Source organism: Capra hircus, chromosome 9 (assembly GCF_001704415.2).
Source record: "Capra hircus breed San Clemente chromosome 9, ASM170441v1, whole genome shotgun sequence".
In the NCBI taxonomy this organism is placed as follows: Eukaryota; Metazoa; Chordata; class Mammalia; order Artiodactyla; family Bovidae; genus Capra; species Capra hircus.
The window spans coordinates 83,879,585-83,895,303 of NC_030816.1; the positions used below are offsets into that span (position 1 = coordinate 83,879,585).

The 15,719-nt window shown below is 46.6% G+C and overlaps 1 protein-coding gene across 1 annotated transcript in view; it reads right to left on the bottom strand.

Annotated features, from left to right (window-relative positions):
- The window catches only part of PLG (plasminogen), a 48,140-nt gene continuing 32,533 nt past the window's right edge, over nucleotides 113–15,719 (bottom strand). Inside the window, exons 14-19 of the mRNA XM_005684954.3 lie at nucleotides 11,407–11,524; nucleotides 9,387–9,461; nucleotides 8,698–8,838; nucleotides 4,489–4,595; nucleotides 1,599–1,744; nucleotides 113–557 (exon numbers count right to left, since the gene is read on the bottom strand). Coding sequence (XP_005685011.1) covers nucleotides 396–557; nucleotides 1,599–1,744; nucleotides 4,489–4,595; nucleotides 8,698–8,838; nucleotides 9,387–9,461; nucleotides 11,407–11,524 — 749 coding nt within the window. The 3' untranslated portion in view covers nucleotides 113–395. The remainder of the gene's footprint in view (nucleotides 558–1,598; nucleotides 1,745–4,488; nucleotides 4,596–8,697; nucleotides 8,839–9,386; nucleotides 9,462–11,406; nucleotides 11,525–15,719) is intronic.

Below are 15,719 nucleotides of genomic sequence, written 5' to 3' on the forward strand. Positions count from 1 at the left end.
GCTTCTTGGTACTCTATTCCTTATGAGGAAGAACAGAACCTTTCAGGTCTGTAAGAGCTATATTATTTACAATTGGTAGGATGGACGGAGAAAATGAAAAGAAAGATCAGAGTTAAATCAAACGAAGTACCAAGTTTATTTTCAACAAATGTCATAGCTGTATTGCCTTGTTATTATAGAATCTAGCAGTCCACAGTCATGGACTGTGTTCCAATAACATGGAACATGTTATTCACAACATCACACACAAAAAAATGTTGAGGTTTGGCAGAAGATGGCAGCTAAGGATAGTGTCTTTCTTGGTTGGATTACTGTCAATTATTTCTGAGTATGCTAAATTCCCTACCCATGTTCCAGCTTCTAGAACCGTTGGTGCGTCACTGTCTCCCATCTAATTAATACCTTCTCATAGTTTCTTCAATCCAAGGAACATAGGTAGAAACACGAACATACACACCAGGCTTATTGGGGCGTGCACAGCCAAGACCCCAAGAAGTGACTCCTTGCAGAATGTATTTGTCCTTCTCAAAGCAGACCAGAGGCCCGCCGCTGTCACCCTGTACAGAGGGAAGGAAAGCGGTAAGAGGACTAAGCATCCCTCCTTTCATTATGGGATATCATCCCTCCATTACCTAAAGGTACGTTTCCCCAGTATTTGAACATTCCTTTCCTTACTGACCAGAGGCTTCCTTGGTGGCTCAGAGGATAAAGCATCTGCCTGCAATGCGGGAGACCCGGGTTCGATCCCTGGGTTGGGAAGATTCCCTGGAGAAGGAAATGGCAACCCACTCCAGTACCCTTGCCTGGAGAATCCCACGGAGGGAGGAGCCTGGTAGGCTACAGTCCACGAGGTCACAAAGAGTCAGACACGAGTGAGTGACTTCACTTCACTTTCCTTACGAACAGGCTTCTCCTGTGGCTCAGCTGGTAAAGAATCTGCCTGCAATGCGGCAGACCTGGGTTCAATCCCTGGGTTGGGAAGATCCCTTGGAGAAGGGCAAGGCTCCCCACTCCAGTATTCTGGCCGGGAAACTTCATGGACTATGTATTCCACAGGGTAGCAGAGTCGGACACGGCTGAGCGACTTTCACCTTCCTTGCTAACATATTATTTGAACATCTGCTATGCTACACTACTTAGCAAAGTATATTCAACAAAACCATACCATTTAGTGTTTCTAGGGGGCGGGAAATCCTTTCTGAGAACTGTACTCATCCCTTCAAATTTTGGGGGGTTTCTTTTAGGGAGGGTAACCCCAAGAACAATTGTAAAGAGGGTGCAGGGGGCCTTTGTCTTATACCGACCTCCCTTCCCTGCTGCAAAGGTCCTACCCGCCAGCATCCTCCCAGAAGGGTGGGGGCCGTGACCACAATGTGGCTACGCCCTTACAACCAGCCTGGAACTCGAGGGCCGAGAAATCACCCTTGATGATCTGAGTCAATCATCAGAGACATGCGTTAAAGGTTTCTGGGCAAGGTTTAGACGGTGGCCTTCGACTGACAAATCCTGCTCGAATTTGCTGCTTTGGGGCTGAAACATCCAAGGGGCTGAAGGAGGCCGTTGCAAGACGCGCGCTGATCTCTCTCGTCTTTTCTTACCTGGCAGCTGTCGGTTCCTCCAGCCAGATCGCCGGCACACAGCTCCGTGGACTTGACCCTCCCGTTGAGATACTCGTAGCGATTACACACCTTGTTCTCGATCACGGGCAGCCGCGCTTCCTTCAGGCGGCCCACACCGGAAGTGCCTGCGTTGAGAAAGATGAAAGAAAGCGTTACTGGATCCGAACCCTGTCCACACGGGAGCTTCCAGAACAGTAGAGCAACAACGATAGGTCTCTGGTTTATACATGAGGTTGCATAAGACAAGGAGTCAGTTCCCAAAACTACTGGAATTCTTTTTTTTTTTTTTTGACCCTTGAAAGTATAAATATTACAGAAGGTTTCATGTTCCGACGACCTAGTTAATCTGGGCTTCTTTGTGGGATTTTTGAGGTTCGTTTATGTGGGTATCTTCTGCTTCTTTTCCCAAACTACAGAAAAATTTATTTTTAATATATGCCAGACTGAGAAATACTGGTGCCACCATATGCATTTTATATATTCTCTTCCAGGATTTTCATGTTTCTTGTACCTTACATCATATTGCACATTTTTTTCACACAACATTACATAGTAAGGACTTGAATCATCTTTAGAGTGAGTATTTTATAATTCATCTTTATAATTAATATTTGAGTGGGGAGTGACTACCTAATGGACTTGGGATTTCCTTTTGGGCTGAAACAAGATATCTGTCCCTTGGACTGCAAGGAGATCCAACCAGTCCATCCTAAAGGAAATTAGTCCCGAATATTCATTGGAAGGACTGATGCTGAAGCTTAAGCGCCAATCCTTTGGCCACCTGATGTGAAGAACTGACTCATTTGAAAAGACCCTGATGCTGGGAAAGATTGATGGCAGGAGGAGAATGGGACGGCAGAGGATGAGATGGTTGGATGGTATCACTGACTCGATGGACGTGAGTTTGAGTAAACTCTGGGAGTTGGTGATGGACAGGGAGGCCTGGCGTGCTGCGATTCATGGGGTCGCAAAGAGTCGGACACGACTGAGCAACTGACTGAACTGAACTGAACTGAAGATTTCTGTAAATAGCAGTGATGGTTGTTCAACAGTGTGAATATATTAAATGCCTCTCAATTATACTCGTCAAAATAGTTTTAAAAGTAAAATTTACTTTCCTTTTCCAATTAGGGACGCTTCCATGCGCTTGTCTTCCCCACTGTATTTCCTTTTTGTGCGTAAGAAAAACCACTGTTTTACTTTGGCAGGTGGAAATAGAACCCTTGCACAATCACAAGAAGAAATGATGTTTCTCCAGATGGACACACCCAGGTATGTCTCAGTGTTTTCACAAAGAAACCAGTTTTCTGACTTTGCAAGCCCAGCTTCCACGAGTTTTACAAGGTCTTTGCTTTGCCAGCATGAAACAGCCAAGAAATAAGGTACTATCTCTCCAAAGACTTTGAACAAACTCGGAAAATTGTCTTGCGTTCAGAAAACTCACACTGGAGTTGACAGGAGCTCGTGAGAGGACCACTGTTTGACAAAGGGGAGAGTCCCAGTGCTGGTTACAGCAGGGGAGGAAGGTCCTGACCACAGGATGTACTGTTTGAATTCAGTAGATTTGTGGATGGTGAAGCCTTCTCAAAAAATGTTTGCTGAAAATTAGTTTAAAAGTGTCCTGCTCTGACATCTGCTTTCTGAACAAGACAGACATTGTGATGCGAGGGACAAATTCTCTAATTGACCAGAAATGTGCAGAGGTGCTGCCATCCTGTGGCCACAATAGAGATGGCATGGCTGAGAGCCTGAGGCTAAGAGACTAAGGGTGACCTAGAGGGCTCAGCTGTACATGCATTAGGAGATGTCTCCTGATGACGGTGACCGTGAGGACGATCGGGAGGGTTGGGGGTTGACCGTGATGCTGATGGTGAAGGTGGTGTCCATGGCGACGGCAGCGATAACGACAGTGATAATGTGAGATGGTGATGGTGGTTGTGATTGGGCAAGAAGCACAGGAGCTGCTAAAATCCCATCTGCAAAGCACTGAGCTCTTCATATATGTTATCTTTATCTGCACAATGACCTTATACAGATGAGAAAACTGAGGCTAACATGTAGAACATCGTTTGAAAACACCGATTTTACGGATGAGGGTTTAGATGCCAAATGGTACCAAGAGGTAAGGTGACTGGTCCCTTCTCCTTAGCCAGTGGCAGAGGCAGAATTACGTTCCAGGGCTCCTGACTTCCGCTCTGATGTCCTCCACCAGCACTTCCAAAAAATGAGGCAGAGACCTAAGACATCCTCTTAATGTTCCTAGGGCCAATTCTGAAGGATATAACAATAATTTGTTTTATAGTATAATGCAGGACAAACTGCAAAGGGAAGCCGGGATCCCCAAATTATAGTTCGAGTGCTGATCCAGGATTTTGCAGGAACATCCCCTCTTGGCCCTCACACCGTTCACCAAGGCCAAAAGCCTTCCTAGAACTGGGACCTTTCTTTCTGCCCCCAGCTGTCAGTCTGCCTGCCCCCAATAGCCTCTCCACACAGACAGAGACTGTGTGGGTATTTGGGGAGACGGGTTGAACTATCATTTTGTTGTTGACTCACTATGTTTAAGAACTCCATGTGGTTAAGCTCACGTAAATAATCTAACACCCTTAATCTGCAGCTGTGTCAAAACCCTACTTAGCTGAGGAGAAGGTATTAGCATTGGATTTATGGCCTGAGAGTCTCAAGGAAACACTAACCCTCCCCTCGTCTGTGTCCACGGTTGGCCAATTATGGAGACCAGGCAGGTGCCCAGACAGTCAGGAAGGGAGTGGACCTCATTCACCGGTAAAAATTGGCACACATGCCCATTTTCTCACGTAGGCTGCAGGTCAGAAGCAGTTCAACATGTGAGTCATGAAATTTATCTTACCTTGGGTTTCTCCCCAGCCAGTGATGTAACATACTGTCTTGTCTGCGACCACGTAATTCGGGGATGGCAGACAAGCTGGGATTACCTCATCCGTGATGACGGCAGGGCTGAAAGGGAAACATCGAAAGTTGCATTTGACTGCTGGGCTGGGAGGCTTCTGCCATTCACTGGATGAAAATGTAAAAGTGTTGGTTGTTCAGTCATGTCTGACTCTTCACAACCCCATGGACTGTAGCCCGCCAGGCTCCTCTGTCCATGGGATGCTCCAGGCAAGAATACTGGAGTGGGTTGCCATTTCCTTCTCCAGGGGATCTTCCTGACCCAGGTATCGAATCCAGGTCTCCTGCATTGCAGGCAGATTCTTTACCATCTGAGCCACCTGGGAAGTCACTGGTTGGTTACCCACAATAGGATGCCACCTGCCTCAGCCCCAGAGCCCTCCCAACTGGTATTTCCTTGCTTCACTGACCAGCTGAAAACAACTGTTCACCCTCACATTTGCCTATAGTATCTTACGAGTTAAACAAATGGAACGTTTTATTTAAAAGGCACCAGTTGTGGACAAGAAACCAGAGGTGGGAGCAGAGATGACAAGGACTTTTCTTGTCTATTCTGGCACTATGGGAACTTTATATCATGCACACTTTTACAGCAAGTTAATAGGGCTTCAATCAGTAGGTGCACTGCCGGGGGCCAGCGTGAGGAACTCCGCCCATGGCAAAGGTCATGAGGAAGGAGGCTTGGCGTATGCAAAGGCGTGATCAAGCCTCAGGAAACCCCCTGTTCCCGAGCATCTACCCCAAAACCAGAGTCTGTTTTATGCTCTCACCTACACCTCTGACTTTACGGGGGGCTCTCCCCTATAACCGTTTCTCTCGGAGAAGGAGCAAACGTGCAGCTCCAAGGCAATAAAAATTCCTGGGCGTGACAAGAGAGTTTCAGCTTACGGACTGCTCTGAAGGTTATCTAGCCCTCCTGTATAGGTTCGTCCAGCCACATGTGATTGTTTACAGCCTCCCAACCTGAGAGGCACGAGATGTTTTAGACTTACTAAAGGCAAAGTCTTTGGGGGCGTTAGAAATTATTAGTATAATGGGTTGGTTAGGAATTATAATGGTGAAGGGTTTTTCATTTGTTGTGCCAATAATTGCTGCCAATTCCCTGCCCTGGGTGTGACAAGGATGTCTTAGGTCAAACCTCTCTGCTGACAGACTAGCTTGTGTGACAGGATTATCCATACTGCTGCCACTAAGCACATGACTGTTTACTCCCTCTCAACCATAAACAGCACAGAGAGTTTTGGAGTATTTTGAAAGTCTTAATTAGCATAGGGCTTTTCTCATTGTTGAGTCAATGATTGCCTCCATATCCTTAGGCACCTGGGAATATATTAATCAATGTATTTGGAATATAGAAAAGGAAATATAGTAGTTTTTCAGGTTAGCAATACTAGACTTTTTGAGTTAATGAATTTTCTCTTTTGTAATCGATCACTGTACTTTGTTATAAATCTCTATGTCCTTGCTATGTAAAAATGTAACTTTATCACTATCTTAAGACTAAATAGATCTTAAGGGGAGCATTGGTGAAAGGATTTTCATTTGTTGGGCTGATGTTTGCTGCTAAATCTCCATGTTCCCTGCCCTTATAATGAATATAACTAGCATATAGGAGAAATAAGTATTAACCTTTAAGCATATAGGAGAAATAAGTATTAACCTTTAAGATTAATCATGTTAACCTTGGGTTAAATAAATTCCTTTCTTGATTGTAACTCACTACACCCTCATCCTATAGGAATGCAACTTTATTTGGAGGGTGGTGCCTGGTTTAAGAAAAAACACCCTTGGAAAAAATAAGTTTTTGGTTATCAGAAAGAAAGGATCATAAAATGTCAGCAGGTCTCATGGCCAGAAAATGATGTAATATCCCCAAGACCTTTTTTTTATACATTTATGTGAAGCACCTGATTTTGATAAAGGTCAGGACTGCTGACCCCCGCGTGACTCTGTATTCATCCCTATGTGTAAGAAAAGGTATATAAGCAAACCCAAAAATAAAGAAATCGGATCAGTTTCCGGAAAGACTGATTCCCCCATGTCATTTCTTTCTTGCTCCCCGTTTTTCTGGCTGAATTCCCATCTGGAGCATGGGTGCTATTCCACGTAAACCAAGTTATTCAGCCTCTTTTTCTCCACTAATTTTCCTACTACACTATCCGTTTCTAATCTCTCTATGTATCTGTAATTAAATGTGTATTTTTCCAAGGACGCCGATGCCGTCCCCACCTTCGAGTCACCCTGGATCCACCGGGGCTGGACCCTGGCAGTGCACCATCCAGCTGAAATACAGGGCTTTAAAAATAGCAAGTGCCTGGTGTCACCAGGAGCAAGCTGTCCCATTTCTGGGGTCCTCAGTTTCCTCACCCATAAATGTCACAACATCATGGCTATAAGAATCCGATACAATGCAAGACACCAAATGAAAGAGGATTGGAAGTAATCACCTTGCATAAACAAAGTAGTATGTTTTTTTTTTAATAAACTTTTGCATGCCTTAGAATTCCAGAGACTCAAGCATCAGAACTTTGATTCTGTAGACTTGATTCTATCTTAGCAGGGCCTCCCAGGCGGCTCAGTGGTAAAGAATTGGCTGCCACTGCAGGAGACGCAGGTTCAACCCCTGGGTGGGGAAGACCCCCTGGAAGGGGAAATGGCTACCCACTCCAGCGTTCTTGCCTGGGAAAACCCATGGACAGAGGAGCCTGGCGGGCTACAGTCCACGGGGTTTCAAAGAGTCAGACACGACTGAGCGGCTGAACCACCACCATCCTCTTGGGGTCACCAGAAGAGCCCCCGCCTCTCACAAAGAGCGGTCCACGCTCACGTGTAGACTGCTCTCATGGAATGCTGAAGGCTGAGCCTCCTGGGGTGTGGGGGCGGCCTGAGGGTGGGTCCCCAGAAGCACAGGCATAGTCTATCAGAGAACACGTCCAGAACCCCACGTTTACTAGATCACGTGTTTGAGGAGCAGAGCCTCCTGACGGCCCAGGGGACAGTGAAGAAAGAAGAAGCTGGCTAAGCTGAGAAGGCCCTGTCTTCCCTTTCTAGGAGGGGGTCACTCCTCAGTGGACTGACCCAGGAAAGGCATGACGTGTTTCTGCCCGGACCCAGAGAGCCCCCTCAGACCCTTGACCGCTGGCCGCACACTGGCCTGGCCGTCCTCCTCACGGTCACTACTGCCCCCTGTCCCTGGGACCCATCAGCCCACCATTTTGGCTGTCCATCTTGTGACTGTTCTCGAAATAGCTGGCTCTTTATTTAGCTCACTCTCTTGAGACCTGTTTCCAAATACCGCCAACTTTTAAGTGAGAGAAAAAAAAGGGGGGGGGATCATTTTGTCAGACTTAATAAAAACACCCCTTCAACAGGAAACGCAAAACCAGAGGCAGGAAGACGAATGCGCTCTTGTGAATTGTGAGTGTGTATGCGCACTGCCTTTCTTGTTAAAAGTGCTTTGACATACATAATCACATTTGATGCCCCCGAGCATATTATTATGTTGCAAAGAGAATGTCAACCTGGAATAACTGAATAATTCTCTGATTATGAATGTATACTAGCTGACTGGGGAACTTATTGAAAGTGAAGGTGTTCAGTCGTGTCTGACTCTTTGCGACCCCGTGGACTGCAGCCCACCAGGCTCCTCTGTCCATGGGATTCTCCAGGCAAGGGTACTGGAGTAGGGTGCCATTTCCTTCTCCAGGGGATCTTCGCAACCCAGGGACTGAACCCAGGTCTCCCGCATTGCAGGCAGAGGCTTTACCGTCTGAGCCAGCAGGGAAACCCCAGGGGAACTTATTAAGTGAGAGAATTGTAGGGATAACCTGTGCCTCATGTTTCAACACACTCTCTTTCCACGTGACGAAACTGAGTCCTGAGGCCTCCGTCATGACCCCGTGGGAAGAACACCGCTCAGCCGTCACCTGCATTCTCCCCTCCGCCCACCTCCATCCTCACCCAGCCCCTGTAGCAGGCGAGCAGGGCTGAGCCCAGGTTTCCTCTCTTGAAGGTCAATGCTCTTCCCACAGCCTGATGCCTTTGGGGTCCTAGCTGGTGCCAGCCCCACATAACTGTCACGGCTCGTAAATCCAGCCACGAGCGAAAGTTCTCAGGGCTTACAAGGTGAACGTCGTGGGCAAAGCGGTACCTGCTCAGCTTGAGTAAGGCAATGTCCGCCCGAGAGGGCTCCAGGAACAGCCTGGACACTGGTATTTCCTGGACACTCGCTTCCCGGGCTATCGCGTAGTGTGCACCCAGGATAACCATGTAGAATGACGGCCCTAGAAGGCTAGAGAAGACATCCGCATTAGCAGCAAACTAGGGGCCAGCCCTGCGCCGGATGTCCTTTGGAGCCAGAAACACCACGTCTCCTCCCCGCTCAGCCACCTACAATCGGAGGCCTCTGACTGGCAAGAAACAACTTCATGGTCTTCCTGAACCTGGCGGTTAAGGAAGGTTGTCAGACCACAGAGGAAGAGTGAAACCAACACTGAGGTTGGCACAGGGCAGACCCCAGGTCGGGGAGCCGGGGGAGACCGACACCCCTTGTGGCGAAAGGCTCTGTCTTGCTGTCAGTCCTCCTCGACCTGCCAGACTGGGTCTGCCTTCTTCGTTTCTCTCCAGAAACACCCCCTCCTCTCCCACCCAGAGGCCCTGGCAATTCTGCCTTCACATCCACCGCTGCCCCCACCCCCGTCCCCAGCGTCACAGCCATGGAAGGAAGGAGGAAAGGGAAGGCGACAAGGGAGGAGAGAGGGGCGGGAGAAGATGAAGAAAAGGGGGCAGGGGGTCTTGAAGACAAGGAAGTCTTCACGTCTGGGGTCCCCTAACACATACCCCTCCAGGCAGTGGGCAGCAGTCAGCACCCACTCTGGGGATATTAGAGTTCCTCCGCAGAAGTGCTCCCTCGATCTGGAAGGAAAAAGTGCCAGGATTTTAGTTAAATCTGATGATTTAATTCTACAGAAGCCCAAAAGTGGTGCTCACTCTGCTTGGAGGTCATTAATGTTCCCAAAGGATGAGGTGGTGGCAAGGACGGCAGGAGTTTTGAGCTTCCTGCAGTGAGTGGGCCCTCCGGAGGTCAGCCCACCACCCAGGGTGCCCGGTGGGGTGGGGCTGGGGCTCAGGCCAGGCCTGTCCACAGGGGAGCAAAGCGGCGTGGCACCACCAGGAGGCCCTTTGGCCCTGGACTGCAGCCCACTGAGGCCTCTTCTGTGTCTTTTGGAGATCTGTGTAAGGCCTGACCAGTCATTCTTCAGGGTGCCAAATGGGATCCCGAGTGGCCCGTGATTCCAGGGCATCTGCTCATGCTATTTGAGAAAGTTCACTTTGGGGCGGGGGAAACGTCTTCTAAATCATTCACGTTGTAGAACTGCTGGGGTGCGACATTGCTCATAAAACTTACATGAGCCGCTCTGAAGACCTTCATAATGGAAAAGACACAGATGCAAGTGAATGGGAGCCAGCAAGGCAACTATCAATCAGGAAACAAACGCCAGCGCAGCTTGGGAAAGAGGGACTAGGAAATAAGGGAAAGCAGCATCACAGGATCAGGTATCGCAAGCAGTCACCACGTGATAAGGCAAAGAAAAGAACAGCCAACGCAGCCACAGGGGGAAGCGGACCGGAACAGCATCTCACCAGCGAACGGAAGAAAGACCATAGAGCGCCGCGCTTGGACGCATGCGCACTGGTGCAGCCTTGCGACGAGGAAGCATCAACAAGCGGATCAGCCCGTTTTCCGTGTGCTTTGAATGGGACACCCAGGAAAAGGGACTGACCAAAGGCGAACACCAGTCAAAGATCACCAGAACCGTCTGGGTCCTGGAGGATGGGAATGATCACGCCTCAGTTATGGCTAACCTCCACTGAAGAAGGGGTGTTTTTGATATGGGTGAGCATCTTTTGATTAAAATCAGTAGTTCACAAAACTGTTGAAGGAAGGAAGGGAAAAAGAGTCTGCATCTGTGATTTAATATTATAGATAATTTTATCTTTACCCTCCCCCACGAGGTGTCTCATTTCTAAAAATATCCCTTTCTCTTCATTTTACAAAGCCACAGTGGGTATCTATATAAACCCTCAGAGCATCTTTCATAGTTTCCAGCAGTATTGGAACTTAGTGTAAATTGCTACAGTTAACAATTCTGATGACAGCTACCCAGATCAAAAAAAAAAAAACATTCTAATTTCAAATCATTTTCAGATTAAATAACATAGAAAAGAACATTTGAAAAAAGAAGCAGACTCACAGATACAGAGAAGGAACTTTTGGTTACCAGTGGGGAGAAGGGATGAGAGAGAGGGGAGGGGCCGTACAGGGGTAGAGCATTAAGAGGTAGAAATTATTAGTTATAAAATAAGCCACAAGGATATACTGTACAATATGGGGCCATAGCCAATATTTTATTACATTATATTTTATAACGATAAATGGAGTATAACCAGATACTGGCGGTATGTGGATTTAGTTGAATGCAGAAAGGTTTTCTGTTTGTTTAATTTTCATTGGAGTATAGTTCCTTTGCAGTGTTGTGCTAGTTTCTGCTATGCAGCAAAGTGAATCGGTTACACATACACGTATGTATATACATATACAGATCTATCAATACATATACAGATAGCCCCTCCAGTTTGGATTGCCTTGCCATTTAGGTTACCACAGAGCACGGAGTAGAGAGTTCCCTGAGCTGTACAATAGTTCTCATTAGTTATCTGCTTTATACACAGTAGTGTATACATGTCATGTATATGTACATATATACATATACATGTACATGTGTATATATGTCAATCCCAAGGTTTTGCAGAGCTTACCCAGAAGGATGGAATAAATCATTTCTGGAAATGGTGTTACCTTCTTCGAAGGCTGACTTGCCAGGGCCAGGAGTGTGGTGTGGCCACACACCCACCTACAACCCTTGCAGGGCATTTCTTCGGCTCCACCTTGGGCTTTCCACAGTCGAATGAGGACTCTGTGGCACAACGTGGGAAGATTTGCATTTGAAGACGTGAAAGAGAGCAACTCATGATGAAGTCATGACTCGTTGACGCACTGAACTTTTCACATCCCCAAACTCAAACTAACTAGGAAACTCATAAACATCTCTTGGAATATTTTTTTTCCTAAGTTCCAAGAAGTGGTAGTGGACAACACAGAACCATCTCCTTTCTAGAAAATATAAGTGCTTTTCTATTTTACTGTGTTCTTAAGGAAGTGATTAAATAAATTGGGAAGAGCTAGGCATTAGAATGAGAGTTTTGTGGAGAAGAGCTTGACTGACACAAGCTGTTATTCTGACTTGAGGTGATATATCTAGAGACTGTATTGTTACTCCCATCATAACCACCACCATCATCAGAACTATGGAAAGTTTGCTGAAAACCATAATTGTCATCCCCATTGGAAGGCAATAAGGGTATTTTAAAATTATGAATCTGTGTGTGTGCATGTATGTGTGGGTGTGTGTGCATGTGTTTAGCAAGGATAACTATGCTAAACTAATGGCGATGGACAGGGAAGCTTGGCGTGCTGCGATTCATGGGGTTGCAAAGAGTCGGACATGACTGAGCGACTGAACTGAACTGAACTGAATGCTTTCTCTCCGCCAGTTTCAGGACCACTCTTCCAGGAAGCTTCCCAAGACTAACCCAGAGCCTCAGGGATGACTTCCATTCACGAGCCTCTCTATTCATCTCCCACCTGCTTTCTGTCTCCACCTGGCCTGCAGGGTTCCTGGAGATTGAGGTAGTGCTCCATCTCTGGTTAGTATCACTCGCTAATGTCTAAAACAGGTCAGGGGGTACATAGGTATTCATAAAATGCTTCTCCACTGTCTGGAGACCTTTAGGATCTTCAAAAATAGAAGCGTAAGTCATAGTTAATAATAAATATTATAAGGAGAAAAGTTTTAGTCTAAATCAACCAAGAGATTTTTATCCTCTGGTGAAGCTGGAACCTTAATTTTCCTCATACCTTTCCAACTGTCTTGGCCTATTCTGAGAATCTATATATAGAAGTTGGTTTTTTTTTTTTTAAAGATGCAATATAATCAAATCCTACTTTTTAATACTGACCTTAATTTCTCCTACTGTGCCTTACACAGAATGGACTTACAGAAATGGACTAAGGAAAGAACAACCACAGATATTATGGCACCCTGGTCTCACTATTCAAAATAAAACTTAAGTTCTATTTATTTTAAATTACAATACTTATTATTTGTACTGTTTGTGTTGGTGGAACTGAAATGAGTTGTTAACGAACAAAAATTTGCAATTTAAAATAAACGAATATAAATAAATAAAATTATATTTTAAATGGGCATCTTTCAATTTTTGAGGTTGATATTAAAGAGAAAACCCACACAAGCCCTTGCTAAAATTGAGAAGCAGAATACTGGGCTGAATAGAATGTAGTTCTGATTTCAAATTGTTTTCCTTATGCTATTCTATGCAGTTTGCATGGTGCCATTTGTTTTAATAACACAGAATATTTACAAAATGTTTCAAGTGAGTTGCTTAAAGAAGTTTATATGTAGCCTAAAAAGTTAAATCAATGGTACTTTTTCATTTAAAGATGTTTTCCATGTGAGTTACAATGTAAAGTTTGGAAATTTTAACTAAAGTTTGGAAATCTCCCAGGGAATGAGCAATAAAAATCCTTTTTTAAAAAAAGAAAAAAATATGAAAATAACCTTTTTAAAAAGTCATAGCTCAAAGAGATTTCACATTCTGAAAAATCAAATAAAATTAGCAAAAAAAAAAAAAAAAAAACCATACAAATACACACAAAAAGTCCCCTTAACTTGGGAGAGCCACCCTTTTAAGCATTGACCTGTCATACTGGAGGAGGTGTCATTTGAGATTTCATTTATTTATTTACTCATTGAGCAAATATGTGTCCAAATATATACATGCAGTGCCAGGCATTGCTCTAAGCACCAGGAAAAAGGAAATATTAATAGGTGAGGTTTGTAATCTTTACATTCTGATGGGTGGGTGTGTAGGAAGATGTTACATTGGAGGGTTCAACAGAGGCCCCAGAGATGCTCCAAGGGGCGTAAGATGAACCTCCAGGTGCAGACCTCTGGAAATGGCCTCCTGGAATTTCCCGGGTGGTCCAGCATCTAAGACTCCACGCCCCCAATGCAGGAGCCCAGATTTGATCCCTGGTCAGGGAACTAGGTCCTATATGCCTGCCACTAAGGCCTGGTGCAGACAAATAAATATAAAAAAGAAAGAACGAAATGGCCTCTTCTGCAATCGATGCTTTTGAACTATGGTGTTGGAAAAGACTCTTGAGAGTTCCTTGGACTGCAAGGAGATCAAACCAGTCAATCCTAAAGGAAATCAACCCTGCATATTCATTGGAAGGACTGATGCTGAAGCTGAAGCTCCAATACTTCGGTCACCTGATGTGAAAAACTGACTCATTAGAAAAGACACTCATGCTGGGAAAGATAGAAGGCAGGATGAGATGGGGATGACAGAGGATGAGATGGTTGGATGGCATCACCGACTCGACGGGCATGTTTGAGTAAGCTCCGAGTGTAGGTGATGGACAGGGAAGCCTGGTGTGCTGCAGTCCATAGGGTCGCAAGGAGTCGGACATGATTGAGCTGAACTGAACTGAACAATTCTGGTACCCTCACCCAAGTCAAGGATGGAAAATAACCAGGTTCTTAGAGGTGGATGAAAGAGGAAAGGATGGAGAAAGGACTGTCCCAGTGTGCGGTCCCCAGCTTAATCATGATGTGGCCATGTGATCAGAGCACGTGGTCTGTTTGCTGACACCCATTTCCTGCAGAAGGATCCCCAAGCCTCCTGACACTCGAGAAGCCTGTAGCGTGTGCTGGTGGCCGAGGGCTGCCCCTGGGCTATTACTGTAGGTCCCTTTCTGTGGGCATCAGAGGTGCATGACTCCCTGGCACAGCTGTAGAGCCAGGGCAGGAATGGCGTGATAGGCAACTGAGCCAGATGGGCACCCTGTCCAAGTCAGCGAGCCTGTGCCCCAAGAGGCAGAGGGGGTACCAGAAAGCTGAAGGGTGGGAGGGAGGAGCAGAAAGGGAGGCACGAACCCCACTGGGGACCCTCAGGGAGGGGGTCCGCCGAGGCAGAGTCTGGAGAACTGAGAAAATACACAGTGGAGAAGCAGTCCTCTCCATGCTCCCCCTCAGCCCAGGGAGCACGGTGACTGTGGCCAAGGAGAATCTTTTCTTCGCCCTGGCCTCACCCTCCTTTCCCTGCTCTAGGCACGAGCAGCCCCAAAGCAAAGCCTGAGGGTGGCTCCGTGCTCTCAACCCCTTGCCCAAGCTGCCTCCCAAACCACCTCTGGACGTGGACTTCAGTGACCTTGCAGCCACACCTTCTCCCCTCCAGCCTGTCCCCCCACGTGGCAGGCACAAACACAAGCCATCAAGCTGTGCAAAGAAGTCCAGGCTGATTATCAAGAATCAGGACAGAATCCCTCTGCAAAGACGGAGGGTCAGCGGAGAGTAAAACGGGATCCGAATCAGAGCCCTTTGTGGTGTTCTCCAGGCCTATCCCTGGACTTGTAACCCAGACTTTTCAGAACAAAGGTCAACTTCCCTTTCTGTGATCCAAGCTTCTCACTCCCCAGAAAAGTCTGAGAAACAACGAAAGAACTCGAGCAAGCTTTCTCTACGCTGTCTGGCGTATGCACGGCTAATGCATAGTCATCTTAGGATGAGGAATGTTGGGCCTTAGTAAGGAGCCTTGTTCATTAAATTCTTAGGATGACAGTATGCTGCTGCTAAGTCACTTGAGTCGTGTCCGACTCTGTGCGACCCCACAGATGGCAGCCCACCAGGCTCCCCCGTCCCTGGGATTCTCCAGGCAAGAACACTGGAGTGGGTTGCCATTTCCTTCTCCAATGCGTGAAAGTGAAAAGTGAAAGTGAAGTCGCTCAGTCGTGTCTGACTCTTCATGACCCCATGGACTGTAGCCCACCAGGCTCCTCCGTCCATGGGATTCTCCAGGCAAGAGGACTGGAGCGGGTGCTACCGCCTTCTCCGAGGATGACGGTATAAAAGTTTACAATAGACACTATATGTTTAGCTATTTCCTGCTGTCTCTGTTTTCTTTCTTACTTCTCAGCTGCTGAAGGAGAGAGTTTCCCATTTGGGTGACTCTGAATTTGTTTCTCAG